Here is a 27,396-nt window from a genome sequence, read left to right as displayed (position 1 = left end):
ACTTAGAATGTGTAATGTGTTGTTAAGGAGGAGGATGTGATGTGCACAGTCTCTCTCATCGCTGACTAGCACATTTAGACAGCACAAGAGTCCATGGATATGAACTCTTCAACCCATCTCTTCCCACTTGCTTCCCTCTTCTGCAAACAGGCAGCTGCACATTGAAGCAGACTGCGACCAGTGAAGGCAAACTGCGAACTCTCCATGTCTCTTTCCCTCTGCCACGTTTCTCCCCCTCCTATCAGCTCACCCTCCACCTCCAAAATCCTCCTTTAGCCAGTTGCTAAGCAGCACGGGGGAGAGCTTGACAGTGTTGACGTTGTGTATGTGCGGGAGCACTTCCTGTAAACAGCCGAGTGGGTGCTCTTTGCTCTCAGCTGTAGAGAGAAGGAGAGAGTGAGACGAGACGGCCTAAAATAACCCTTTCTGACTCTCATAAGAGACACGGAATGACGCGCAGTGAAGGAAAAAAAGTGTAACTTCATACCAAGTGAAAATTTCACAGGGAGCTGTGAAAGCTGTTGAAGATAACTACAGGAGCTTCAGAAGCTTTTTGAACCGTGTTTTCTTTAATGCCAGAAAGCATGAGGCCTGAAATAAAAATGAACAAAACTGACAACGGCCATTTAGGCGGCGAGCTAGTGTCATTGTGCATACATGAAGCCCATTTGTGTGTGCACAACCTGGCTGGACACAATTCGTAAAGCATTGAGTCAGAGCAAATCTTGGACGGGGGATTTATTAAGTGAACAGACAAAAAAAACAATTCAAAGCTACACAGACTCTTTTTTTCTTATTTATTCTGTCACCAGCAGTATTTGTTTCACTATCTCCCAGGAAACATTGAGCTTAACTAATTTCTCTCCTCTTCCCTCCTGTGTCTTTTGATGTTTCAGCTCCGTGGCGGTGAAGATGACCACGGCGCGGTATCGTCCCACGTGGGAGCTGGCCGTGGACCCTCTGGTCTCATGTAAGCTGTGCCTTGGAGAGTTCCCTCTGGAGCAGATGACCACCATCACACAGTGCCAATGTGTCTTTTGTACACTGGTAAGTTTTGGGTTTTTTTCCCTTTTTTTTGTGGCATTGCTGTGGCCTCAGGTACTACTTTAAGGAACCCTGGAGTCCTTTTTGAACCAGAAAAAGAGATGAAGTTAATACCACAGAAAATATTATTCACTGACACTCAGCTTAATCCAAAATTGAATTTAAACCCTTCTTTCTTCTATATAAAGTCCTGAGCGATAAGATTCTATAATATCTTTAACAACTTGTAGTACCTTATGATCCCAATAGAGCATTTACTGCAGGCTTACTTGCAGTTTCTTGAGTTCCCAAAAGTACAATGAGAAGCAGAACCTTCAGCTATTTGCAAGCATCCTCTCTGTTTTTAAGGCTATGTTTAAAATGTTCCTTTTTGATAAACCTTACACTTATGACTGGATCTGTTGACCCAGAGCTATCACTTATGCTGTGCATACACTGTCCCCGCAGCCTCTCACACTGCACACGCGCAAACACAGAAATGAAAGTGAAAAGATGGAGCAGCATGGCAGTGCAGCGTGTCATCTGGACACAAGCGATGGAGGCACGACTTGTAGAACTTTGGCAAGCTCGTCTGAGCCTTTTCGATGTCACCTCACAAAATTATCACGACTACAACAACCGTGAAAAGAGTTGGATGGACATTGCTGCTCAATCACAGCTGCCTGATCAATGTTTTTCATTAGCAATTTAGCAAAGTTGATGGTGGTGGTGTGTGTCTGTGTAAGTGAAAGACAGAGGGAGAGCGAGAGACAGATTTTTTGTTATCATCTTCATGTTATGGACGCACAGTGTGAGCACTCAGGTCGCATCAGAGCATCGGGCCATATAGTGTGAGACCCTGCATCGTGACCTACAAACTTCTAACCCCTGCGAGTAAGTCGTACAGTTTGAGCTGGAGCTGAATAACGCGACTGAAAAAATCGCACAGTGTATGCCCAGCTTTAGTTGTCCTGCTAGGGCTCTTTCCATATTGCACTTAGCACTTCTCCTCCACTCAGCTGAACTTCAGTTGTGTGTTTATATACCACTAATACATGTCATTAACTTTTGACTACTCTCTCTCGTAGTTGGTGTTTTCGTCCTGTTTGTTGTTTCTCTATGCTCTGGGTACCGGCTGTCCCTCTCTAAATCACATTCTGCCAAAAGTTTCTAACTTTAAAAGGAGCGTTCTTCCTTCCTGCCCCCGCAAAGCTTTTGTTCATAAGGGATGTTGCAGTCAATGGGGTTCTACTGTTGTGAACTAGCGCTATATAAATACATTTAAAAAATTTTTTCCCTAAAACTCCAATTCAAACAACATAAATCTTACTATTATTAAATAGACTACAATTATCTAAAAATAGTAAGATTAAGTAAGATCTGCCTCTGCGTTGAAGTACAGTAAATGTAACTTCTGTGTTAAATTTAGACCCAGTAAAAGTCATACACCGAAATGGCTACAGTATCAATCTCACATCCCTCCAGTGTAACAGCTGAGGCTGAGAAACGATAACCCCCCCTCAATTGGTTAGCAGATGTAAACCAATCTTTTCCAGGGATGAGGAAACAATGCTCATGAATGACAACTAAAAATAGCTGCCATTTCCTAGAACTCAGTCTGGGGTGCAGCCGTAATTGCCAAACTTTCTTTAGCACACTTTATTCCAGAGTGCAAGCGTACTGCAGTCTGTAACTAATAACTCACCATTTCCTTTTCTTTTTTTTTTGTTTGATATATTGCATGAAACATTTGATATGTGATGTTTACATTTCCAGTATGTTGCAATTTATTTCTCTCTTTTTTTTCTTCTTTTTTTTTTGGGCTGACATAAAAGGAACAGTTTAAAAAAAAACAACAACTAGAAAATAGCCAGTCGTGGCACATAGAAGGTTTATGTCTGTGTGTGTCTTTGGTAACAATCAGCTTTGTAAAACTTACTGGCTTCCCTTAAATGACTCATAGAAGTTTCACATGAAAAGCATAATTCATGTGTTTGCGCCAAGAAATGTTATAACATGCTAAAGCAGGGCATCTCTATTACTGTTGTACCATTAGAAAAATTGTTGTGGCTATCATATTTCAATCTGTTAATTACTTGTCTTTAGCTTTGTTTTGGCTTTTGCATAGTCTGCATATATCTTGACCAGGGAGTGAAGGATGGTCATGTTGCAGGTTTTAGGTGAATAGAATTTGTTTTTGTTTTGGGGTTGTGTTTTTTTGTTTTGTTTTGTTGTTGTTTTTTTACAGCACTATCCATTTGATTAATCATTAAAAAACCAAAATGGTGAGTCAAAAGAAGCTGAAAAGCATCACAGACCTGCTTTTCACAGACAGATCACTTGGTAGTGTAAAACAATTGATTAGTGCAGCTGTCAGCCTTTCAGAAAAAAGTGCTACCATTTGGTGTACATCTAACATGCATAGTGATCCCAAGACTGGCCACTGTTTGTTTGCCTTATCTGTTGCCGCTGGTTATGCTTTCATTTTTGTTTCATCTTGCTGATTAACTTGAGATTTTAATGGATTTATGTTATACTTGTCTGTTTTTTTTTCCCTCAGTGCCTGAAGCAGTATGTGGAACTCCTGATTAAAGATGGCCTTGAAACTGCAATTAGCTGTCCGGACTCTGCCTGTCCTAAAAGAGGACACTTGCAAGAAAATGAGGTGTGTTTCCATTATTAGAACGTCTTAGTTCTGCATTGGACATCGGACCACTCAGTCACTCGTTTTCCATTTAGCAGTAGTCATTTTTTAAATTTCTACACAGGCGCAGCACTGTATGTGCAAATGTAGCAGAGTTAATGCACTTTGTGCAACTATTGAATATATCGGTTAAACCTATATTTCTAAAACATCATTGTCAATTTAAAGCACCATCCTTAACTGAGACGTGCATTTCACTTCACTTTCATGTGTGTATTCCATTATAATGAGCAATCCTGCATGCCTTTTTCCATAGCAGATGTCACATTGAGGTCAAACTGCTCCTTCTTCAGGCAGTTTACCATAGGACGCAGCATAGCTTAGCACACAGCAGCATTCAGTTTCTAATTAGCATCCCTGGCCCTTAATAGAACCAAAGCCACTTTAGCCGGTCAGGCACAGCATGCATCATCCCTTTCCATTCTTGTAATTCTCAAAGCCTGAATGTTTTTCAATGCCCATTAAATAAGTAACCATGTGTGGGCCCGCGTACGCACCTGGGCTGCACTTGGCAATCAATTTCTATTTTACTGTGGGGATGAGATTTAAGGCTCAAACAAATGGCAAGTTCAGGTGTTGTGGAATTTTGATTATGACATTGTTCTGGAAATGAAACTCGCGTGGAGAATTTATAATTGCTTCTTGCAGCTTCTGTCTACAAATGTCCACACTGACCTGCTCATTTCACTCCCACTTCTCTTCTCCTCACTTCCTGCAGATTGAGTGCATGGTGGCCACAGAGATGATGCAGAGATACAAGAAACTTCAGTTTGAAAGGGGTGAGTCAGTACAAGCAGTTTCAGTACGTCAGTGATCACTTCAGAGCTCACCAGTAGGCGCTGTATGGGCAATGACTATCAAACACAGTCACATGGACCAGTCTGTCCTGCAGAGATACGACACACAAAAGGATGACAGTCTCATTTTTGCACGTGGAGCTCAACTGTTGCTTGCTCTATCTAGACTTAATCATTTTACCCCTGTGGACATTTTCGCTATTGAGTTACACCAGGGGGTGTCTGTGGAAAACTACTAGAATATATTTGGCAAATCCTTCTTAGCCCCATAAATTTCACTCTTCAACACTGACAGGTGTTTTCAAGTTTTCTTTGCATACATTTTGTGATGTACAAAATGAAGAACAATTGGATTTCATTCTGGATTCAATTAAATTGAATGGTTTCACTACAAATAGTCATTCAGTTAAGTAATATTCCTGTACTTTGCTTTGAAATATTATAATTACATTTCAAGTGCTAGACTGTATGCAAAACGTGTATAGCCACAGTGATACCATGCGTTAGCTGCTGCTTGTGTTTATTTACAGTACTGTACAAAAGTCTTGAGCCAACACTTGTATCTCAATATTTTACTACATAATGGGAAATGGATACATTAGTTTATTGAAATGTGCAAAAATACATGGAAATACAGTAAGCAAAAAGCAATTTTGACAAGATCCCCAACACCACTGGCTTAAATGCAGCCCCAAATCAAATGAAGAACCTCGATTGTGTTTCACAGCTGTAGACATTCACTGCTCAGACCTTCAGAAAACCTGGGGAGCTATTGTTAAAGACCTCTTTAAAGATTACATGAAAGTCTGGCTGCTTAGAAGCGAAGTATAAAGAAATGAAGGGTGGCATAGTAGTGTACATGAGAGGGCAGTGTACTAAGCTATTAGCTAAGGCTAGCTAGCTTGGTTAGCAGGGGCCATCGATACAAACTGCATGGCTGGATGAAACTAACAGGTAATGTGCATAAAGGGATTGACCCACTTTTGCAGCCAGCCTCAACTGGCCACTGCAGGAACTACAGTTAATTGGCCTCTTTAGCCTTAGGGATCATCACCACTTGATCCCTTGTATTTTTGTTAAATTCCCATTGTCTCTTTCCCCCGTGTACTTGTACATTTTTAGTGTCAGCAGTTCATTTTCTAATAAATAGCTTGGATCTCAGAGCTGAAAACATGATGGCAGGTCTGTGTCGCTTTGCTTCACACTGTCAGTGTAGACATGCTAATCAGCAATATTTTAGTTCCATCCCTACAAGAGACAGCAGTGACCACGCTGTGCTATCACTCTTTGATGGTACTCACTCTGCAGGTTCTCCGCCTACACAGAGGCACAAACTATACACAGAACATGCAGATCACGCTTGCAGGAATAAATGCATATCCATAAAGACAAACACACATTCATTAACACAGAAGGGACCCTGTAAATTAATAAAAATCCTCAGAAAGAGCTGTTGATTCTGGATAAAAGCAGTGAGCCGTCTCATCAATGTCCCAGTCTAGTCAGGCAGAACAGTTTCTGTAACCGTTCCATATTTCTCAGGCTGAGCCAAAAGTGCAAGTGGAATTTGTGCTCATAGTTCTTGGCAGAGAGGCAAGGGGATGTAAGGACGGGATACAAGGGCAAGTGCATCATGCTATGTACTTAAAACTGGCAGAATCTGTGTTTTTACCACTTTTAAAAATATTCGAAAGAATTTTTGGAAGCCATGGAAACAAGTTACCAAATAATAGATGCAGTAACACAAGAAACAACATATTTTTTTTAAAACAAAAGAAACCTTTCAGTATATAAGAATAAGAACTTTATTGATCCCAGAGGGAAATTCATATGTCTAACATGACTCATCTGCTATTTGTATAAGAATTGAAAATGAGTGAAAATGGTTTTTTCTCTTCCAGTACTGATGTTTTTTGTTTGTTTTTGTTTTTGTTGCATAAAGATAAAGTGCAGAGAGCATGATATCAAATTATAAGAAGTTTGCAGAGAGAAACATTATTCTTGAATACATGTATCATTATTTCACACGTAACAGGAAATCCCGGGGCATTAAAAAAATCACCAAACAGCCAGAGAAGGTTCTAGTGTACTGCACTACATCTTCAGAAATCTGCATCTGAAACTCATTAAATATTTTGGCTCAAATGAGCTAATAAGAGAGTTGGTGTTCATGACCTGGACCTTTTTTGTGTCGTCAGAGGTATTGCTGGACCCGTGCCGAACATGGTGCCCTTCGTCGACCTGCCAGGCGGTGTGCCAGCTAAAGGAAGCGGATTCTCCAGCCCTGCCCCAGCTGGTCCAATGTGCTGTATGTGCCCTCGAGTTCTGCTCGGCCTGCAAGGCCAACTGGCACCCCGGGCAGGCCTGCCAGGAGAACAACCTGCCCATTACGTCCTTCCTACCAGGAGAAAACAGGTGCTGCTTTCTACTTGTATCCACTCACTAACTTCCACACTTTTAACATTTCATGGACCATAATCCAAAAAATACTTACAGGCTATGAGACATGAAATAAATTCTGAAACCTGTCCTTGTCCTTAAGCAGCGTCCTTAATTAAATCCATAATTATTAAGTCATTAATTATAATAAATTTTTAATTTTTGCTCAAATTTTAACAGGCAATCATTTAAACATGAGCACTTCAGTAAAGTAATAATACATTTTGGCATGTGATAGTGCAGCAGGTATAAGGCCTGCTAGAAATACTAGTTTTGTCAATGCTATCTTGCTGTCTTAGCCCATCTGAGTGAAGGTGAGGAAAACCTGGCAGGATTCAGTCAGTGTGTCTTTTTGCTGCCACTTTTTGCTTGAGCATCAGCCAACACTCAAGCACATATTTAGTAGGTAGAGATAAAACAATCTGCTTCAACTAAACTGCAGTAAGGCCGGCTGAAATAGATTAATCATTCATTTTAAGGGTACAGCATCTGTCTCCTAAGGTAGAACAGACTTGCTCAGAGATGCACGCAGCTGACCCATTTCTTTGTCTTATCCTCTTACCCTGGAAATGCCATTAGCTCTGCAGAACCTTCTGCTGTCTGCGCAGGAGCTCAGAGGCCACACTGGAGAAGAGGGTTCATAGTTGTAAAGAGCCTTGGTGTTTGAATTATACTTGTTCACCATAAGGATATCTCTGAAAGCATCATTTTCTTTTTGTTTTGTTTTTTTTTGTTCGTTTTGGCTACGCTTATGTTAAACATTAATCTCTCTGCCTGTCACAAGATTATGGTTTCTACACGTTTTTTTTCTCTCCAGTCGTACAAGTGTTTTTCTTTCATGATGCAGAAGAATTTTTTTTTAACACAGTAGAATTTGCTAAACTTGGGAGAGACAAAAACAAGTCATGTTCTAAGTACAGTTCAGTGTTTTCTAGTTTCTAGCTAAAGTGGTGGAGGTGTTGAGACTGTATTGTGTTTCACTCAAACGAACAGTATGACAGATTCATGGAGACCGGCCTGAAAAATCAATGGGCCTGTTTGCTGTCTTCGGATAATTCGCAAAATGACAGAGAGCTGTTCATGCACAGATTTTTCGGAGTCAGCTGTTTAGAAATAATGGGAGAAATGGATACAGATAACCTGACACCGAGAGGACAGAAGAATGTTAGTCTGGGGTTGAGTTCAAGGCCATTTTAGTGACTGGTGACACCTACATATGTGTTTATTTAAATGAATCTGATTTAGAACTACATAAAATCCTGTTATGCCACATAGTATGAATATTGAATTGAACACACTTAACTTGCGTCTCTTCTCCTCAGCTCTTTTTATAAGAACGAAGAGGATGATGCACCAATCAAGCGCTGTCCTAAATGTAAAGTTTACATTGAGAGGGACGAGGGCTGTGCACAGATGATGTGCAAGAACTGCAAGCATGCCTTCTGCTGGTACTGTCTGGAGTCCTTGGATGTGAGTGGCATCTTTATTCCTCATCCTGTAACGTATTTTCACACTGCTAATCTTGGATATTATTTGACACCATGGGACAACAATATCTCTAATTATCAGGAAATCGTAGCTTTACATTAAGAGTATTTGCAATTTTCATTATTTTGACTGTTCAAAGCGACATCCTCAGCTGAACTCCTATAACTTTGGTGATTAATGAGCTGTGGTGCCCTTATATAATCTTAATTGTGTGAGCACACAGGCGACCGTAATACGCAGGTCACTTAAAAAGCAATTTTCTCTGAACGCCCACCCATATCATTCAGATAGCTGATGGTCAAGTCTTTATCTGTATGTGTGTCATGTGCTAGGATGACTTTCTCCTGATCCACTATGACAAAGGGCCCTGTCGAAACAAACTGGGGCACTCCAGGGCGTCCGTTATCTGGCACAGAACACAGGTGAGAACACCCACCTCCCCATCCGCAAGTCACACTCGGCAACCCACCCCTCCCCCTCTTCCTCCCCCTCTCTTAGCCACGCTGCAGCATGTGGCCTCACACGTGCTCCCTGGCTCTGCTTCTGTCTCTCCTTCGGTGCACACATTCACATACAGTGATGGGCTCGTATTATGGTAACGGCACAAAAGCAAAAGAACAACTCAATCCACATGCAGCGACAAGTGTCTAGTGGTCAGTGTCCTGCTGTTTAAGGCTTAAAAAAAAAAAAAAAGGTTTACATAACCAAGGTCTCTCTTTACCTGGAGGTAATCCAATAAAACTACACATTGCATATAAGGATTAGATTTCCTCATGATACGACATATTGAAGTGCTTAATTCATAGACTGAGCTCCCAAATGCCCTCTCAGTATCACTTATTAGCCAAAAAATCTATTCATAGCTTAGCACATCCCTTTGTCCAGCATATTTGCTATTTTCCCAGTATTAGCATACACATTGGCATCTGTTGCCTAGTAGGGCAGGCTGAGTCATATGATTACAGTTCAGCTGGTGGAGGCCAGCTATAGCTTCAGTGTTCTATGTGTCTTTTTTCTCTGTCTCGCTCTCCTCATTTCACACCCGTTTGCTCTTTCACATATATGTAAGCCTCCCTTTCGCTTCCTTTATAAAGCCAAGGTGTATCAGAGCAAAGAGCATCTTCTGTTGTAGCCACGTACCATCGTTCTGAAGCAATGTCACATGCTATGCTTCAAAGTGCCACAACGATCTGTTAATAAGAAGACCCTGTACTTGATACTTTTTGTTTGTTTTTCACAGCACATTGCCTTTTCACTGAAAAAATAACAGTTAATGCATTAGCCAACACTCAGTTAATGCAGGGTTTTTTTTTTGTTGTTATTTATTTAAAAAGAACCCTGCATGCAAGCAATCCTGCAAAATATATTTTCCCAAATAAACTGGAGGAAGAAAAAAACCCATTGTGCTATTATAAGTCACTGTTGCATGTGACAGCCGATTATGTATTCCATCATGCTGTGTGAATTTCTTGCAGTTTGGTTCCCCCATGTGGTGGATTACTTAAGTTGCCTGGCTACCAACAAAACAAAGCTGGATTTTACCAACATGTAACTCTACAGTTCTTAAATCTATAACTGTGTTGGTAACTCCTAAAAACCATCTCCTTAGTAGAACACTTGCATAACTTCCACACAAAATGGTTCTGCTGGAAAACAACCATCCTTTGTGCCACTTGATTGGAGAAGTACATAATTATGTAACTGAATGTGTGACTTTGCTATGTACAGTCTCACTATGTGACAAAATCATGATGTCCTTAGATTTTTATTTTTTTGTGGGAGTAAGAAAATTTTACTAAAGGCTTTCTGTCTTTATGTACTGCAGTATAGAACTTATTTTAATGATAAAAAATGGCATCTCCACTGTTTGATATCTTCTTTTTTTTTTTTTCCTCTGAGTAAAAAAAAAAAGAAGTGAAGAACTTGCCCAATTATGAAAATATAAATTGTGGTGCCTAATGTGTAAAACTGGAATAAAACCGACCATTCTTAACATGTTGGGAAAAAAAGAGATCATTTTAAAGCACTTGGTGACATCTACTGGTGAACATGTGTTACTGCAGAAATCGTGCTCATAGTTTGGGACACTTGGGAAACAGTATATGCACAGTTGCTCAAAAAAATATCGGTAACTTATATGACAGATACTGAAGAGAAAATCAGCAATAAAACTTTCTGAAATGACTTTGAAAGCTGTTAACGCTACTTGAATTGCAGCATTAATAGATTAAATGCATGGCTGCTTTTATGTTTAAAAGAATGCTGCATTTATTTAAATAATGGGGGTTTTGTTGTTGTTGTTTTTTATTTTAATGTTTCGCTGCTGTGTCCCTGCAGGTTGTGGGAATCTTTGCTGGCTTTGGCCTTCTCCTGCTGGTTGCCTCTCCCTTCCTCCTCCTGGCCACTCCCATCGTACTCTGCTGCAAGTGCAAGTGCAGCAAAGGCGATGATGACCCATTGCCAACCTAAAAAACACCATCCGAGTTGGCACAGGGAGCCACTTCAAGGATGGGCCTATCTATTTTTGTCCTTTTTCACCCCTTTTACATATTTTTTTCCCATCCCACCAGCTTTGAGAGCTTTATTCTTTTTTGGGCTGAACCTGCACCAGCCAAGCTGCTTGGGGATCCATTGCTCTGCATGAGGGAGGCATGGCAGAAAAGCGACCCTACATGTTTATCTCGAGGGAGAGAGGTGCAGGGGTCAAAGATTAGTGGACATGAGACTCGTTGAGGGACTACTGTGTCCAAATGTATGAGAAGTTGCCAGACTGGGGACGTGGAGGATGACTGCACCACTTCAGCTGCCCCCCCCCCTCTCTCATGAGGTGTGGGTTAATTTGTTGTTGCACTTTGGTGGGTAATTGCAAATGAAGGAGGGAAAAAAAATCAACATTAAGAAATGATTTTTTTTCTTTATTATTATTCTTGTATGGACCATGTCATGCAGGAGCCACCTTAGAAAGAACTCTTACTTCATCGCTCTGTTTCGTCGGTTTGTTATGCGCAACAAAAGCTTTTCCCTCACCACCACACTCGATGTAGCTCTACAGATTCAGTCAGTAGCATAATAGAGTTACACCACGGATGTTTGGTGTTCACTCGATTTGCACACGGAACATGATTTCTTTGTCATGTCTGCGACTGAGGTAGAGATGGGAGGCTAGCGTCACTCTCAGCTCAGTGTATAGCACGTCCTCTTGATGATGTCAATGTTTTATAATCCTGCGCTTTTAATAGAACTGTGCTCAAAGTAGTGTCTATGTGTTGTACTTTACAGTGTTTTTCCAACTGTTAGGCAAACATATTAAAGGGGACTGCCTCTCAAATACATTAAAAGGAAAAAAAAACAGTTTTTCCTGTGGTAAAATGATAATCGCGTCTTGTTTTGGTTAACTATCACCTTACCTTTTACTGTCTTTGCATTCTACATTAAATTCACAAATGTCACAAATTGAGTGGCACTCCCCTTTAGCATTAAATTAAACTCTATCAAAGGACCTCGTATCCACGTGCTGTGGAGCCGTTTTAATTTAATTCACTAAAAGAGATGTCACTCCTGTATTTCTCAGTCCCTAGGCAGCAGTCTAGCCAAATAGAAATGAATGGCCTTAAATTAAAAGTAGTGAAAATCAGGCAAGCCCCCCATGCACTAAAAGAACAAGTCAGATCCAAATGATCCCAGGGAAAGCATGTTTTAAGGACTAGTCAGTGAAGCCCTTTATATCCAGACGATTCTATGATGTCATTCATATGCCACTCTGTTAATAGCCATACTGTTAAAAAAAGAAAAACAAAATAAACGAGGATCTCTCTCTCTACATATAATATAAACAATTGTTCTCAAATGGTGTTCTTTGTGATCTAGGCCCTGTATTTTCTGAGCCTCTTTAAGCAGGAGAGCGATCAATCCAACTATGGTTGTGAATGATCTCAAGATCAACTCTCCCACTTTTCGAGTCTTAACAAATACCCGCTGGCTCAAACTGCAAACTTGCATATGTTAGTGGTCCGAGTGTCTGTTTTGTTTTGTTGGTAGTTAGACCTCCAACAAAAAGCAGCTATTCCTTGCAGGAATGTGAGAAAAGCCTATAGAGTAAATTTAAAAAGCATGTTAAATCTTTGGGCACATGAATATCAAGCTGCTCTATACTATATCACTTTATCTATGCAAGTTTGTGCATCACCGTAATGATAAGGTTATTGATTGGCCATGATTAATTGTAAGGAAGTATTGTTTAATGAGAGCTGCAGAATGTCAGCATATCGTCGCTTTAATTTAATCAGGGAATCATTTGGAAAATATCCATTTTATGATCATTATATACAGTGCATTGTTTTTTGGTTTTTGTCCTTAGGCTAGTTTTAAGGTTTCCAGAGAAGAAATTTGCCTTTGCCAACTTCTTTGCAGTCTTCAGAAAAATGAAATTACCTTTTTACAAAAACAATCTTACCTGGTTATAATCACGGTACGCAAACTGTCAGTTCTGAGGTTTTTCAGACCAGGACATAATAAAAGAAAATATTTGGTCCTCTGGGTCCAGTGGAGGAATCTTGGCCTGCTTATTTTTCAGTGTTGCTTTAATTCATTTAGGATTTTGTGCAATTATCTATGCACAGCTCTCTTAATGTCTCATCACGGTATTTCAGTTGGGTTGATGTCTGGATTTTGACTGTGTCATTGCAACATCTTGATTTGCCCTCCCACCCCACCCTTTTTTTCCCCCTCTTTTCAGCCATTCTGTTGTAGATTTGCTGGTGTGTTTTGGATAATTGTCCTGTTCAGCTATGGACAGGTGTTCTCACATTTAACTCTAGAATACTTTGGCTTACAGATGAGTTCATGGTCAGCTCAAAGATTGCAAGTTGTCCTGTGGCTCGAAATCAAGCCCCAATCATCACCCCTCTATCACCGTGCTTGATAGTTGGTCTGAGGGGTCTGTGTTGATTTGGTGAAAACCAAACACAGCATAAGTGGCATTAGGCTTTATAGCCTAATGCCAACCTAAGGAGTCCTGCTATGTTCTTTATACAGAGAAGAGACGTTGTCCTGGTAACACTTCCAAACAAGCCATACTTGTTTGTTTTTCTCTTTTTTCTAATTGTACTGTCATCTTTAACATTTAATATCCTAACTGAGGCCTGGAGAGTCTTGAGATGTAGTTATTGGGTTTTTGCAGTTAGCACTGTTCCCTCACAGCGGTTGCCTAACAGCAAGAAGGTGCTGAGTTCGACTCCACCATCTAGCCTTAACCATCTGGGGATGGGGAGTTTGCATGTTCTCCCCGTGTCTGCGTGGGTTCTCTCCGGGTACTCCAGCTTCCTCCCACAGTCCAAAGACTTGCAGTTAGAGGAGTTAGGTTAACTTGTGAGTCTAAATTGCCCATAGGTGTTAATGTGAGTAGTGGTTGTCTGTCTCTCTGCGTTAGCCCTACGACAGACTGACGACCTGTCCATTGTGTACCCCGCCTCTCACCCATGATAGCTGGGATATTCTCCAGTCCCCCACAACCCCAGTAAGGATATAAGTAAAAGAGAATGATTGGATGGATCTTTCACTGTAAAATAGTTTGGAGAAGCGGTCGCTCTTTAAGATCATTGCTGAGGTCTTATATAAGGACCTTCTAAAGACCAATTTTCTTTTATTATGTGTATTACTGTGCTTTTTTTGTTTGTTTGTTTCTTTACCAAAACTGTAAGTCAGTTTAGGAAAAAAGTAGAAACCTTTCAGTTTAAAATAGAGACATTTAATTTATGGGAGAAGTTTGTAGTTAGACAAGTTTTGCTACCGTGCATAGCACCTGCATGTCTTCGGAGTGTGGCAGGAAACCAGAGCGCCTGAAGAAAAACCACACAGGCGCAGAAGGAAAAACATGTAAACTCCACACAGAAAAGACCAGAGTTGAACATCAGGTTCGAGCTTTGAGGCGACAGTGCTAACCACTGTGCCAACCTGTCATAGCCATTCCAGTGTTTTAATAAGCCATTCGGTTTCTCGCTTCCCTTCTGGTGCAATTCATCAGTGTTCATGTAGCATTTCATTAAAAGTGTGGCTACAGTTGCCAATAAAGGGGTTAACAAGAGTAGCTAATACTGTATAAGCTAAACAGTAGCTAATCACCTGCACCTCCCACCAGTTTTCACCTGTTTTTAACTCTTATGTAAAATTTTAGAAATAAATTATGTTATTATTAGTAGCCTTCAGGTTTGAATGCGTTACCAGTAGCTTGGGTTGCTTTTATTGGCCTTGCCTTCTGTAGGAGCATGATCATTTGACACTGAATTCGGTTAAATTTTCTACCTTTCATAGCAACATTTCTTCGCTGCAAATCATTTAAATTCCTGAAACTCTCATTGTTTTAATGACAATCGTGCCAAGCAGATTTCCCAGAAGGCAAAAGGAAGCTGAGCTGTGTGTGCATTTTGATCACGTCTTTGTAATGTATTAACAGTTTTTACAGGGTTGAAATGACTGCTTCTTTATGTAAGCGCTGCACTGTATAATATGGATTTTATCGTTTTACTTCTTCTTGATATGATCTGTGACGTGCGTGATATGGTGCCTGCTGTGTTTTACTGGAGGAGTTTAGCAGCTAAAATGAACTCTATGGAAAAGTCGATGCAGATGATCACAACTGTTTGTTTGGTTTTTTAAATTTGTTTTTTAGGGGTTTTAACAGTTTGAGGAACAGCGGGAGGGGGCTGATACCACTAGTAAACATTTATTTAAATCCAAAAACTAAAAGTCCATCGAATTCTTGAAAGGCACAAAGTAACAAATCATGGACACTTTGTTTTTCTTTTTCAAACTCAACATTCTTCTTTACCAATGTCTGCTGGCATTAATAAACAGGTAGATACCGTATTATGCAACAAACATAAGGGCAGCATAATTACTTGTTTTTTCAGGGCTTGACATAAAGGCCTACAGAGTACAACCACTTCACGCAGATGATTCATCAGCACAGGTGCTGGAGAATAGGATGACCTGAGTAAGGGCTTGCTTCTCATTACTTGGGGCCCTGAATGGAAAGAGAGTATTTTACAAAGGCTCAAAATCAACTTTGTAACTATCAGATCAAGTTTGGTTACGAGCAGCAGTCTATATTTTATAACTTGTTGTGTCAAGAGATGAAGCTGCATGAGTTTTCTTTGACTTCTACATGGTAAATATAATATTGTAGCCTCTAAAGAGCTTTCATATGGTGGCACTGATAAAGTCGTCATCCTGTTTTGGGTTTTTTTTTTTTCTTCTTCTTCTTTCGTTTAGAAAATGCACTTTGATGTTCAGCCATAAAATATGTTGGTCAGCCTTCCTATATTTAGTAGATGGCCTTCATGTGTCTGTTACTTTTTTCTTTTTTGATATATTTTATGTTTTGTACACTTGTTACATCAGTTTGTGTATTTGTATTATCCGTTTATATAGAGGGATTTTTCACCCCTTTATTGGTCGTATATTAATTACAATGAGTTACAATTATCGGTCGCTCCCGTAGGTGAGTTATTTTCAAAGAAACTGCTTTCCATACACAGGACTATGAGAAAACAATGTCTCTAGTTCACTGAGTAATTAAAGGTTAAATGATAACAAAGCTATGACCATTGTAAAATTGCATTAAATCCATTCTGTACAACTTTAGAATTGGCATCTTAATATATCTACAGTTCCACTAACACTGTGACACCAGGTATTAAAGGTTGTTGTTTTCGTGATTCTGTCCTCTTCTTTCACTGATGCCAGTGGTTCTCAAACTGGAGCTGCTTACAACTAGGTGAAGAATGTAACCTAGAGACGTCTTTTACAGTTGTGATTAATTTCAGTTCGTATTTAAGTGTGGCATGCAGGGGAAATGAATCTCTATGGAAGCCCGTTTCCGCCACTAATAAAAAAAAAAAAAGGATCCATAACTCGAAATTTCGAGTTATTTTCTCGAAATTTTGACTTTTCTCAAAATTTTGAGTTAAGTCGAAATTTCGAGTTAGCACTGCCAATCATTAATCTACGTGGATGACATCATTTCCTTGTTACACGGAAGCTGAAGCTCTCAGGTAGAAATGCTACAGCTAAGCTACCAGTATTACATCCAGTCATGAATGCACAGATTGCTGAGTATTTTCAGCGTGACTTCAAAAATGATGAAATCCTTGTGTTATTAGCTGAATCACATGGCGTTACTATCAGCAAACGCACTCGCGAAAGCGCCAATTTGTTGCGATCCGGTTTTGAGTGCGTGTTACTCTGCGCCATATGCTTCCAGGTAACAAGAAAGTGACCACATTCATGTAGATTACTGACTGGCAGAGCTAACTCGAAATTTCAAGAAAATAACTCGAAATTTTGAGTTATGGATACTTGTTTTTTTTGTTTTGTTTTTTTTAGTGGCAGAAACAGGCTTCCATAAATCTCTTAACATGTCTCAAAGACGCCTTTTGGCTCATGCAATTGTCAGATAGCTCCCTCTAGTGTTCCAAATGTGTAATTTTCTATTAAGAGATACCTGAAGTCAAAAGTGACTTAAAGAGAGAAGAGAGTAACAGATCTGACAAAAAGCTAATTTTGTCACCTTTCACAGGGCTATTTTTTTTTCTAACCCTCCTGTCTAGTTCATTTAATAACTTGTATACAAAAATTACTTTTTGAATCATATAGACAATAATATTTCGATTAGTCCTTATTTAACTTGCACCAAGCATCTTTCCTTCTTATTCACTGCGGCTCTTTCTGTTCCACTGCATCTCTTTGTGTTCATCAAAGATGTATCGGCCTTTTGTTAAGGTCTGCCAAAGAACAGGTTGTTCTCTCCTTCTCTCTTCCTTTGTTTCTATTTCCTGCCAGATGCTGGATCGGGAGCATTAACAAGACAACCCTGAAAATGAAAGTGCAAACGCTCAGTGATATATCATCCCTCACCAGCTGTTCTCTGTTTGGAAGTCGTTCCACCAATCACTAGGCAGGACCACAGGAAGTTGCCATCTGTGAGCACCATGGTGACAAGGTTTGTGGATGGGCGCTGAAGCTGATGTGTTATCTGGAGCAAATGAAGTATGATGCAGGGAGAGTGTGCCAGGAGGTGCGGGGATGGACGGAGAGACAGAGATGAGTGTATCACCTGCGAGACAAAGAGCTGAACCTCAGAGAAACTGGAAACAGAGAGCCAAGCCCTAGCACTGAAAGAGGGGATGGATGGGAAGAGAAGAGACGAGGCCTTTGCACCTGCTCTGTTACAGAACACAAGATTCTGCTATCACACGTGTGTTGGCTGCCGGCCCATCAGGCTGGTCTGTTCTGGCTTTACCTTCCAACACTCTGCTGCCAAGTCGTCATCCTGCTCCCCATCAACACCCCCCTCATCTGCTGCTCTGTACTTACAATATCAACAATACTCTTAAGCTTTAAGCCTTCAAAATTACTGCAAGTGAGAATTGAAAGTCTTAAAATAGTCAGAAACCCTTTATTTACTTTTTAATTTAAACTGAATATACAATGCACGTGAACCTAGTGTGTCTAATGCATGAAATGCAAATTGAACTATCTTAACGGTGCTTTGCATGATCTGTCTGCTCGACCTGTTAGTAGTTGAATATTCAGAGCAGGGACTCAAAATCTTCTGGACTTCATCGATTCCCAGTCACTGAAGCAACAGTTCAAGTCTTTAAACTACTAACACTTCAGCAGGTTTTACCTTATCAAACAGCTTTATTTTTGCATGATTTATGTCATGACCTCATGTAGAGCTATTGACAAATTGGGAACCACTCATGTGAGAGCAGAAAAGACAGATTTAAAGACCGCTTTTTTTTTTTTTTAAACAATATTTTTATTGCTTTTTGCAACAGCATACAAAGGTTTGTTTTCCCAGTAATATGCCGCAGTAATAGGAACCCTTTCCCCCGCCCTCACCTCCCACCCTGCTCTCTTCCAAACCTACAAAAAAAACCAAAAAAAAACCACATAGAATATATGTACATTTGTACAATATGTGGCATTTATACATATTCAAGACATGGACAATAGAAATAGCTAGCACATACTAAACAATTTTCTCCTCATCCACACTCCTGCAGGAGTTGTCCGATGTTTACTTCTTTTATAAAGTTTTTAAATGGCTTCCAAATTTCATCGAAATATGTTAACTTGTCTTTGAGAAAATACGTTATCCTTTCCATTGCCATACACTGTGCCAAAGAATTTATCCAAGCACCAATAGCAGGAGGATCTGATTTTTTCCAATTTAATGCAATCATACGTTTTGCCTGTAATATACAATACTCCATAAACTCAATTTGATGGGCTCTTAGTTTAAGGTTTTTAGAATACACATGTAATAGCAACATTTCTACATCTAAAGCAATCTTTTTATTCAAAATTTGGTTTATTTTGTTCATCACCTCCTGCCAAAATGCACGGACAATTCTGCATTCCCATATACAGTGGAAAAATGTTCCACGGGCTTCTCCTTAAAGACCGCTTTAAAACATACACACTGATTTTTACTGACATTAATTGTTATCATGAATGTTAATGTCTGAATTAGTATTTACATTAATAAAAGTGTATAATCAGTTCTACTATTAAACTTATGACATCACTAGAAATACCTCTGTTTCATATTGTCTGATACATTTTCCATTTTTTACATACATAAATCATTTTCTCTACCAAATATTAGAGAGTACTTAAAAATGCCTGTCTGATTTTGGTCAATGTGTTTGAGAGAAGTGAATATCTACATAGTCTCAAAAGGTTCCAGTTAAATGTTTGCAGCTATAAATGTTTTCTTTAGATTTTCTTTGAGTGACCAGAAATCAGTAGAAACATCCATATGAGCCATCCAGTCCATAAGGTGCGCCAGTGGGACGTAATCGATAGTGTTGAAAGCAATATTCACCATTCACTCGATATTAACCATAAATCCATTTGCCAGAAGAGGGAACTAGAGTGCTATGAAAAACATCCCATTGTGTTTGTGAGTAGTGGCACACAGTGGCTTTAAATAAATCAAATATTAAGTGACGTGTTCACTGCAGAATGATTAAGATGGTTTTGTTTTTTTTCCACCTATTTTTCAATCCTGCAACACATTTTTCAAATTAGCTGGGGATAAATAAACCACACATTCATTCTGTTCACCTATTTGTTTGCACATGTGTCACTTAGGAAACACTGGTAGGTGCAGAATACAACAATACAACCGTTCAGTATTTTCTGTCCCACTGAGCTTTCACACCTATTCTGACTTTTCTTTCTTTCACTCTCACTTGTCACTCTGATGGAGACTTCCACTAAGGAAAGAATGCCGTAAACACACGTTGACATTATTAGCTAAGAGCTCCCTGCTAGCTCCCAATGGGGGTTAAGGTTTAATATTAGGCATGTGTATTTGCTCATACTTGCACACAGGGCTCTAATTGTGACCAGGGGCCATTGTACATCAGCTGGTGATTGACATACGGTGACAGGGTTCCGCCTCTGATCTATTTTATCCCAGCGTGGAGCTGTACTGCTCATTGTCCCTCAAGGCTGTGACACCTATTAGCTCTCATTAGCTTCCTGTGGTTCAGCAAGATGGGCTCAAAAAAAAAAAGAATGGATAGTCTTGAAATAATTTTTTTAAGTGGGTGCACCATGGACGTGGGATGTCGCAAAATATCACATTAAAGGAAGAATTTGAGATGTGGACAAAATATCAATGCTGAAAGTTGGATAAGAAGACTGATACTGCTGAGCTTACCGACCAACATGTTTTTCTTAACCTGCACAAAAAACTACAAGGTTTTGGCATAGAAGAAACTTCAGGACATCACAGTTATGTGCAGAAAATAGTCTGTAGCTTCTTTTTAAAAACTTGTTCCTCTCACAGGGTTCACTTGCTTCTCTCCTCTGGACAGATCCAGGACAGCTGTTTTCCCTAGCTTCCATTCTTTATGCTAAGCTAAGCTGCTGACTGTAATTTCACATTTATTCCAACTGCATAGATGTTTTTTAGATTAGTTAAACACTCAGATGAGTATTCCCATTCAAATTGGACAAGAAAGTGAATAAAAGTACTCTCTGAAAACCTGGAATTCATTCAAACACAGCAGAGTTTGGTGAAGAAAAATCACTTTTATGTGAAGTTAAAATAAGAATATGTATTTTCCTGGACTAATCCATGATGAAAAAAATTTGTATTCTGCATTCTTGTTGATTTCACGTGTCATCGGCATCCTCTCCCTTTGCACCGAGTTTTGTTTGACTTAGCCTCCTGCCATTGCACCTCATTGCCTCATCGCCTAAACCCATTTCTTTCTCTAAACTATTCCTGTTTTTTCCAACTCCACTTGCCTCCTGTCTCATTCCCCAACATCCCTCCTTTCTCTCGATTTTTATCTGCGAGAAGTTTGCCTTGGGGCATTCACCTGAGCCTCCTCACCTGGCCTCTGAAAAGCCTGCCGGGACAGCAGGCCTGCCTGGTGAGGATAACAGTTGCCGATTGCCGGAAGAAATCTTAACAAATTCTGTTTTCTGTCAAGATGACGCACTGGTGAGGATCTTACGGAGTCGGGTTTGCCATGAACGCATAGGCAAATACAAACGCACTCAAGTTAATGAGGATATTGCCAGGTGGAAAATGAACTGCAGGGAAATCAATCATGGAAGGATGCTCCAGTTCAGTTTATATTTGGTTTAGGAAGAAAATTATCTGAAGCTCACAAATTGATTTTTTTTATAATACCCGAGGCTAGAGTGGGGAAAAAATATTTTCCTCTGCGAGTTTAAGAGGAAGTTTGTAAAACGGAGCTGGATCGATTTCCATCCCGCTGCTCTTTATGAAATGTCAGTCATGTGTTTTTTAGTCACTGGCAGTTGATGTGCGTTTGATTAGTGGGACTGGAATCATCAGCTATCAGGAATGACGTACTGTACCGAGCCCCTACTGCTCCGACCACCACCACAGCTTCCAGCCATGCACCTGTTCCCTCAGCCTGCTCCATCTCTCACTCACTCAGACGCACACGTCTGTGCCTGTGGTTCCAACTTGGCTTTTTCTCATTAAAGACTCGGTGAAGTGACAGGTTTTGACAGTGAAGGCTTCCACATCGAGCCTGCCATAGTGACAGATATCCGACAGCTTGACGATAACTGGTGCTTTATTGCAGAAACACAGGTGTCCCTCACGTCTGACGACAATAGGCAGCTCTGAGTGATGGGCAGGTTTGATGAAAAGTTACAGAGCCGGAACACGAGCAGAGCGTGCGCGCTGGGATGAAAACAAGCTGGAGATGGTGAACTTTTGTGGTCACTTTTAAACTCGCTTAGTAGTAATGATCAGATTAAATGGTTTGATGTTGACTAGATGTAAATTTCCAGTATTACTATTCTGGATGCAAGCACATTAATGAGCATACCCAACCCCATCCTTCTTTAGCACCTACTCCTTTGCTTCCTCCACCTCCTCAGCCTGTAAATCAGCTCCTTAGCGCTGCTTCTAATACTGCTTGAGTGTGCAATCTTTTTAGCATGCCCCGGTGTTCACTCCTCTCACGTGCCCTCTGTCAACAGTAAACTTTCTGAAAAGCGAGCTTAACAGGCCGTGAAAGGGCGGCACAGATGGCTACATCCTAGGTGGTAATTATCAACCACTTCCTCCCAACAAGAAAAAAAAAAAGAAGAAAAAAAATGGAGAAGAAACAAGCGAAGGTGTTGCAGACAGGTCAACTGATGCCGCTGACACATTTGTAGGCTCTCTGGCAGAGAGCTCAAAGAGATGTACAGGAAAGGGCCTTCTGGAGCCCAGACAGCGTGTTGACAGTGTCAGAGGTCAAGCATAGCCATAAGAGGATGATTTTTGGCTTCAGTGCACATCAGCCTGAAGGAGATCTATATTAAAACACAACTCCAGTTGGCCAGAAAAACTGCAGTTTTTCTCAATATCATCCAGCGTGCATTGATTTTTTTTATTATTTTTTTATCTGAAGTTGAGAAGTTTTAGAAGTTCTTTAATTGCACTCTAATAGGTTAGTGATGAGGTGCAATGTACAGGAGACAGGCAATAAGAGCCAATTAGTCCAAAAGTGTTTCAGTCTTCACTAGCTATAGGTAATGGCAGCATTTATATGCACACTAAACAAACAAGGGGATGTTTTTCTTTAAAAAGATTAACCATTTATTTAGTTGTAGATCTATTAAAATTGAAGGTGACAGCTAATTTAAAATCCTCTTTAATTTGGGGGAAATTTAATACACTACAAGGTGATAGGCGAGGCTCCCCCTACCTCCGTACAAGCCGCACGCCACATGCAAAAATATGTAAATGCCGCTCGTATTAGAATCTTTGTCTGGTTGTCATTCTCACATGGGGCACATCAAAGCCATATGACCTGATTTTGCACCTGCTGTTTAATTAAATTTACAAGACAGACACAGTCTCCACTCCCGGTGATATACAAATCTGGCTTTATTACCCCGGCACTGTAATTTACAAGGCAATTTACTGCTGGGCGGTAATGGTGCCTGCCAAAGTGTTCCCTCTGAAAAGATACACAAACATGCACAACAACAAGTTATCCCATTTCCTTGCCTGAAGATGGGACCGAGAATGCCAAGACCACTCTGTAAAATGTAACCACAGGACGAACGTGTGTGTTGTCGAGGGCCACAAGGCATCTACTGCGCAACACATTTCAACGCTCCCCTCGCCGAGGAGTCCAATACTAAATTACTAAACTTCATTTTAGGGTTATGGATTTACTTATTTTAGGAAAAAAAATCTGAATGAGTGTGCTAAGTCTCAGTAAGACAAAAAGGTAAGTGATAAATTTGCTAAAAAGCTGCACTAAACAAAAAAGAAGTAACATCGTGTCTTTGGTGTCAAGACTTGGCAATCAGCACAAGCAAACACAAAGATCAGGATTTGAGGAGGAGGGTAATGAACTTAGACCACATTAGAGGGCCAACCTGTTTTATAGCAGCTTCACACGGCTGCAATCACAGATGGGGTGAGCAGTGTCCCATCGCAGAGAGGGGACAACTGCACCATTTTCAGAGAGTCTCTTAATGAAGGCATTTATTTGGCATTTAGTTATAAACACAAAACCTAGAACCTAAACTTTGCTTTTAAGCTCTACTCACCTGGAAAATAACAGCAAAAAGTGAGTGTAAGTAATTCCAGTATGTGAACAGTATGGGTGGAGGGAATTCCTAGTATACACAAATGTCAGAGATGTACAGATGTAGCCTGCAGGTTGGTAGTTTGAGTAAGTTTGATGCTTAGGAAGACCTACTTGCAAGTAGCAAAAGCATGCATGAAGCAAAGTAAAAATAAGGTTTTAAAGGTAATTTGATCCTTTTTTTTCTATAAACTGCATATTGTGTATTTATGTCCATAAATTTTTTGGACAGTGACACATTTTAAAATTTTGCCCCAATCCACAGCCACTGTGGATTTTAAATCAAACAATCTGCAGGGTTTCAGCTTTAATTTAAAGGGTTTAATGAAAGAAAGAAATCAGCTTTTTAGGTATTACAGTCATTGTTATACGTAGTCTCCCATTTTCTAGGCTAAAAGTAATAACTGACTTAAAAGGATATTCATGGACAAATGAGCCCCGTCCCCTTTTTCTTCCATGACTAACCAGAAAAAATATTTTGTGTTGATTTCAAGGTCTGAACTCATCTTTGGAGCTTTTCACTTGGACTCTCAATATGAGGTCCAAAGATATTAAAAATGTAAATAGATCTATCAGAGAACAAAAACACTTCAGGAGCAGGCAAAGAATGTGATTAAGTATTAAAAAGACTCAATGCACCGACCAGCTCATTAACACTAAAAGACCATAAAGATACCTAAAGTGGGTGATTTCAAAATTCTTCCTTTGGTGATGAAAAACAACTTCACAACATCTAACCAAAGTCAAGGACACTTTCAAGGATGTCGGCATATCATTGTCAAAGTCCATAATCAAGAGACGCCTTGAATGGAAATACAAGGTTTACAACAAGGGTGTCCAACTCCAGGCCTCAAGGGCCGGTGTCCTGCAGGTTTTAGATGTGTTTGATCCAACACAGTTGATTTAAATGGCTAAATTACCTCCTCAACATGTCTTGAAGTTGGCCTGGTAATGAACTAATCATTTGATTCAGGTGTGTTAACCCAGGGTGATATCTAAAACCTCCAGGACACCGGCCCTTGAGGCCTGGAGTTGGACACTCCTGGTTTACAACAAGGTGCAAGCCACTAGTTACACTCAAGAACATGAAACCCCGATTACACTTTGACACAAAGTATCTAAAAAACAAAAAAGCTTGCCCATTTCTAGAATAATAAATTATTTGGATGATGAAAGCAAGATCAACTTGTATCACAATGATGAGAATTGAAAAGTATGGAGAAGGAATGGAACAGCTTATGATCTCAAGCTCATCTTTCAAACATGGTGGCAGCATTGTTATGGCATGGGCATGTATGGCCGTCAGTCTGTTAGAGGATCACTGGCGTTTATTGATGATGTGACTGCTGATAAAAGTAGCAGGATGAATTATGAAGTGTACTGGGCTAATGCTGTGAAACTGATCAGACAGCATTTCACAGTGCAGATGGAAAATAACCCAAAGTATACTGCAACAGCAATCCAAGAGTTTCTCAAGGCAAAGATATGGGATGTTCTTGAACAGGACACATTTAAAAAGGAAAAACCTGAACCCATGATACTGAGTCCTCTTTTATGCATTGTGCAGGCATGGTTTGGGCCCATTTGTTCTCTGAGAGTTGTTCTGAGCGAATAAATGATAAAATGGTCTTAGAAGGCCTTGGTTTGACGATTATAAAAAAAGACGATACTGTGGCCTTCAACGTTTTCAAGATCACAACCCAGAACTTGAATATTTCAGATGTTCAAATGCGGAAACATATTTTAGAAGAATGGTGGTCCATCCCTTTAAAAGAACTCAAAAGACGTGCAGAAAGCATGATACTGAAAGTTTTCTGGCAGAACATAGTGACCCAACACCTTAAGACAATTTTTGGTTTTTGTCAGGGTTTTGGTTTTTTTTGTTGTTTTTTACATGGAGTAAGCTTGTATCATGCATTATTAACATAAAGTATGAAGGGAATATAGCATCTATCATTTTCTAAGTAACGGCTGACTGTAGCAATTGTTCTGCCATTTGGCAAAAAAGCAGCAGTAACCATGGCAGGGAATCTAAGATCTAGGGAATTGGGATGGATTAACTAAAAACATGCATCTGAGCTGCAGGATCTTAAAAAAGAAGATAACAACTTGGTACATTTAACTAATTATGACATAAAGCCTTCACATATTGACCCGAATTGAGGTGCAAAACAGCAAAACTTTGCACCCCTTAGCGATAACTTCTAATGAGATTTCAGCAGCCTATCAACAAGGACAATATATTTTCTAGACTCTAATCCTTTATGAATCAAGAAGTCACACCTATATACATTTTTATTTATGTCCTCATGGCTTGCTGTCACAATACTAATACACCAAGTTAATCCAGCAGTCGCCCACTTACAGTTAAATTGTCTTGGTTGCCTAACATCTGGCGCGAATGCTAATGTGGGTGTTTTTTTTCTGTTTTTTTATGTGAAGTGGTTCTTTCAGCTGTTTATTTGCACTTAAAGAATCATAGTTTGCGTGGACACATTTCTGTGTCGAAAAATGCAACAATTCATTTCACCTTAAGGTTCTGTCTGGAAGTTGAAACTTTCTGACGTTGGCACATCTTACTCATGATAAGTTAAGGATTATTATTCAAGCCACATACTGTACATGTACGCAATAAAGAAACCATGAATGTCAATTGTTTTGGTACCAGAAGTAGTTTTTATCAATGATGTGGCGTCCTGTATCATAGGTAGTACTGAAGGTGCAGTTTGGCCTTTTAGGTTCTGTTTAGATAGACTTTAGGGGTTTGACATGCACCACCAAAGCAGATCTCAAGTTGCACATGTGCGTGTGCATGAGTGTGCACAGAAATTTGTTACTGCACGTGAATCTGAGACATGCCCCTGGTTGCAGTAGAGTGTGCATCTCAGGCAATCCATAATAGATGATGAAATTTGGCAAGCAGTCCAGCCTTATGGTCCTTTCCTCCTCCTGCAGCTGCTTGTTTTCCCAGAACTCATCTGTGCTGCTGACCAAGAGTTGTGTGCGCATGTGTATCAGAGAGAGTGAGAGAGAGATACTGTGTCCGTATGTCACTGTCTTTGCCCACAAGCACTCCACGAGCATCTTTCCATTGCTCAATATGTCAGACTTGAATATGAAAATGGGCAACTTTTTCATCACTCACCCACCATGTGCACATAAGGCCACAACGCTGATGGTGAATGTCAAAGTTGAGCGGAAAGGCCAAGGACCAGTGACAAAGCACCACAGACTATAAATACATGCTGTACTCTGGTGATAGACACAGATCGCAGTCTAGGTTTGGCCACTCCAATAATCAGTCTAATGTTAAAGGAGATCAATTCACAAATGTAATGACGGCAAAAAATCTGCCAGTGGGTATTGCACTGTAAACAAGTAAAAGCTGCTTCATGTGAGAAAGTGTGTATGTATATGAACTTGTAACTCTTTGTAACAAAACAAAGAACTAATCCTTAAATTACCAAGCTCTATGGAAGCAACAATGCATTTTCCCCATTAAAAACTCATTTTTCAGGTTAACTCACCTGAGGCGAGTTGACCTAAATGATGTGTTTTAGCTCAAACTGTAACACTGCTTCAATGAATGCAATGACATGCAGCCATATGTGAAAAATAAAGTTTTCGCAGATGTGCAATCTTACTGTTTCCATAGGAATTGAAAGGGTACGTTGCAGCCAGGTGCTGCTAATCAAAAGCATTGATTAACTGCTCATTAGGAAGTGTGAGCACTTCTGTAAAAGTAGATTTCTTTGGCAGTTTGTTGCTCTGGAACGTTCAGGTGCCACACACA

The 27,396-nt window shown here is 40.0% G+C and overlaps 1 protein-coding gene across 1 annotated transcript in view; it reads left to right on the top strand.

Moving 5' to 3' along the window:
• Window positions 1-16,166, top strand: part of rnf144aa (ring finger protein 144aa) — a 30,261-nt gene extending 14,095 nt beyond the window's left edge. Inside the window, exons 3-9 of the mRNA XM_063497245.1 lie at window positions 897-1,047; window positions 3,584-3,688; window positions 4,446-4,506; window positions 6,723-6,939; window positions 8,286-8,433; window positions 8,784-8,873; window positions 10,789-16,166. Coding sequence (XP_063353315.1) covers window positions 913-1,047; window positions 3,584-3,688; window positions 4,446-4,506; window positions 6,723-6,939; window positions 8,286-8,433; window positions 8,784-8,873; window positions 10,789-10,920 — 888 coding nt within the window. The 5' untranslated portion in view covers window positions 897-912 and the 3' untranslated portion in view covers window positions 10,921-16,166. The remainder of the gene's footprint in view (window positions 1-896; window positions 1,048-3,583; window positions 3,689-4,445; window positions 4,507-6,722; window positions 6,940-8,285; window positions 8,434-8,783; window positions 8,874-10,788) is intronic.
• The last annotated feature ends 11,230 nt before the right edge of the window (window positions 16,167-27,396 follow it).

The sequence above is a fragment of the Pelmatolapia mariae genome, linkage group LG16_19 (assembly GCF_036321145.2).
Source record: "Pelmatolapia mariae isolate MD_Pm_ZW linkage group LG16_19, Pm_UMD_F_2, whole genome shotgun sequence".
NCBI lineage: Eukaryota > Metazoa > Chordata > Actinopteri > Cichliformes > Cichlidae > Pelmatolapia > Pelmatolapia mariae.
Note: the sequence above shows the minus strand (reverse complement) of the source record. Positions and strands in the feature narration are given on the sequence as shown.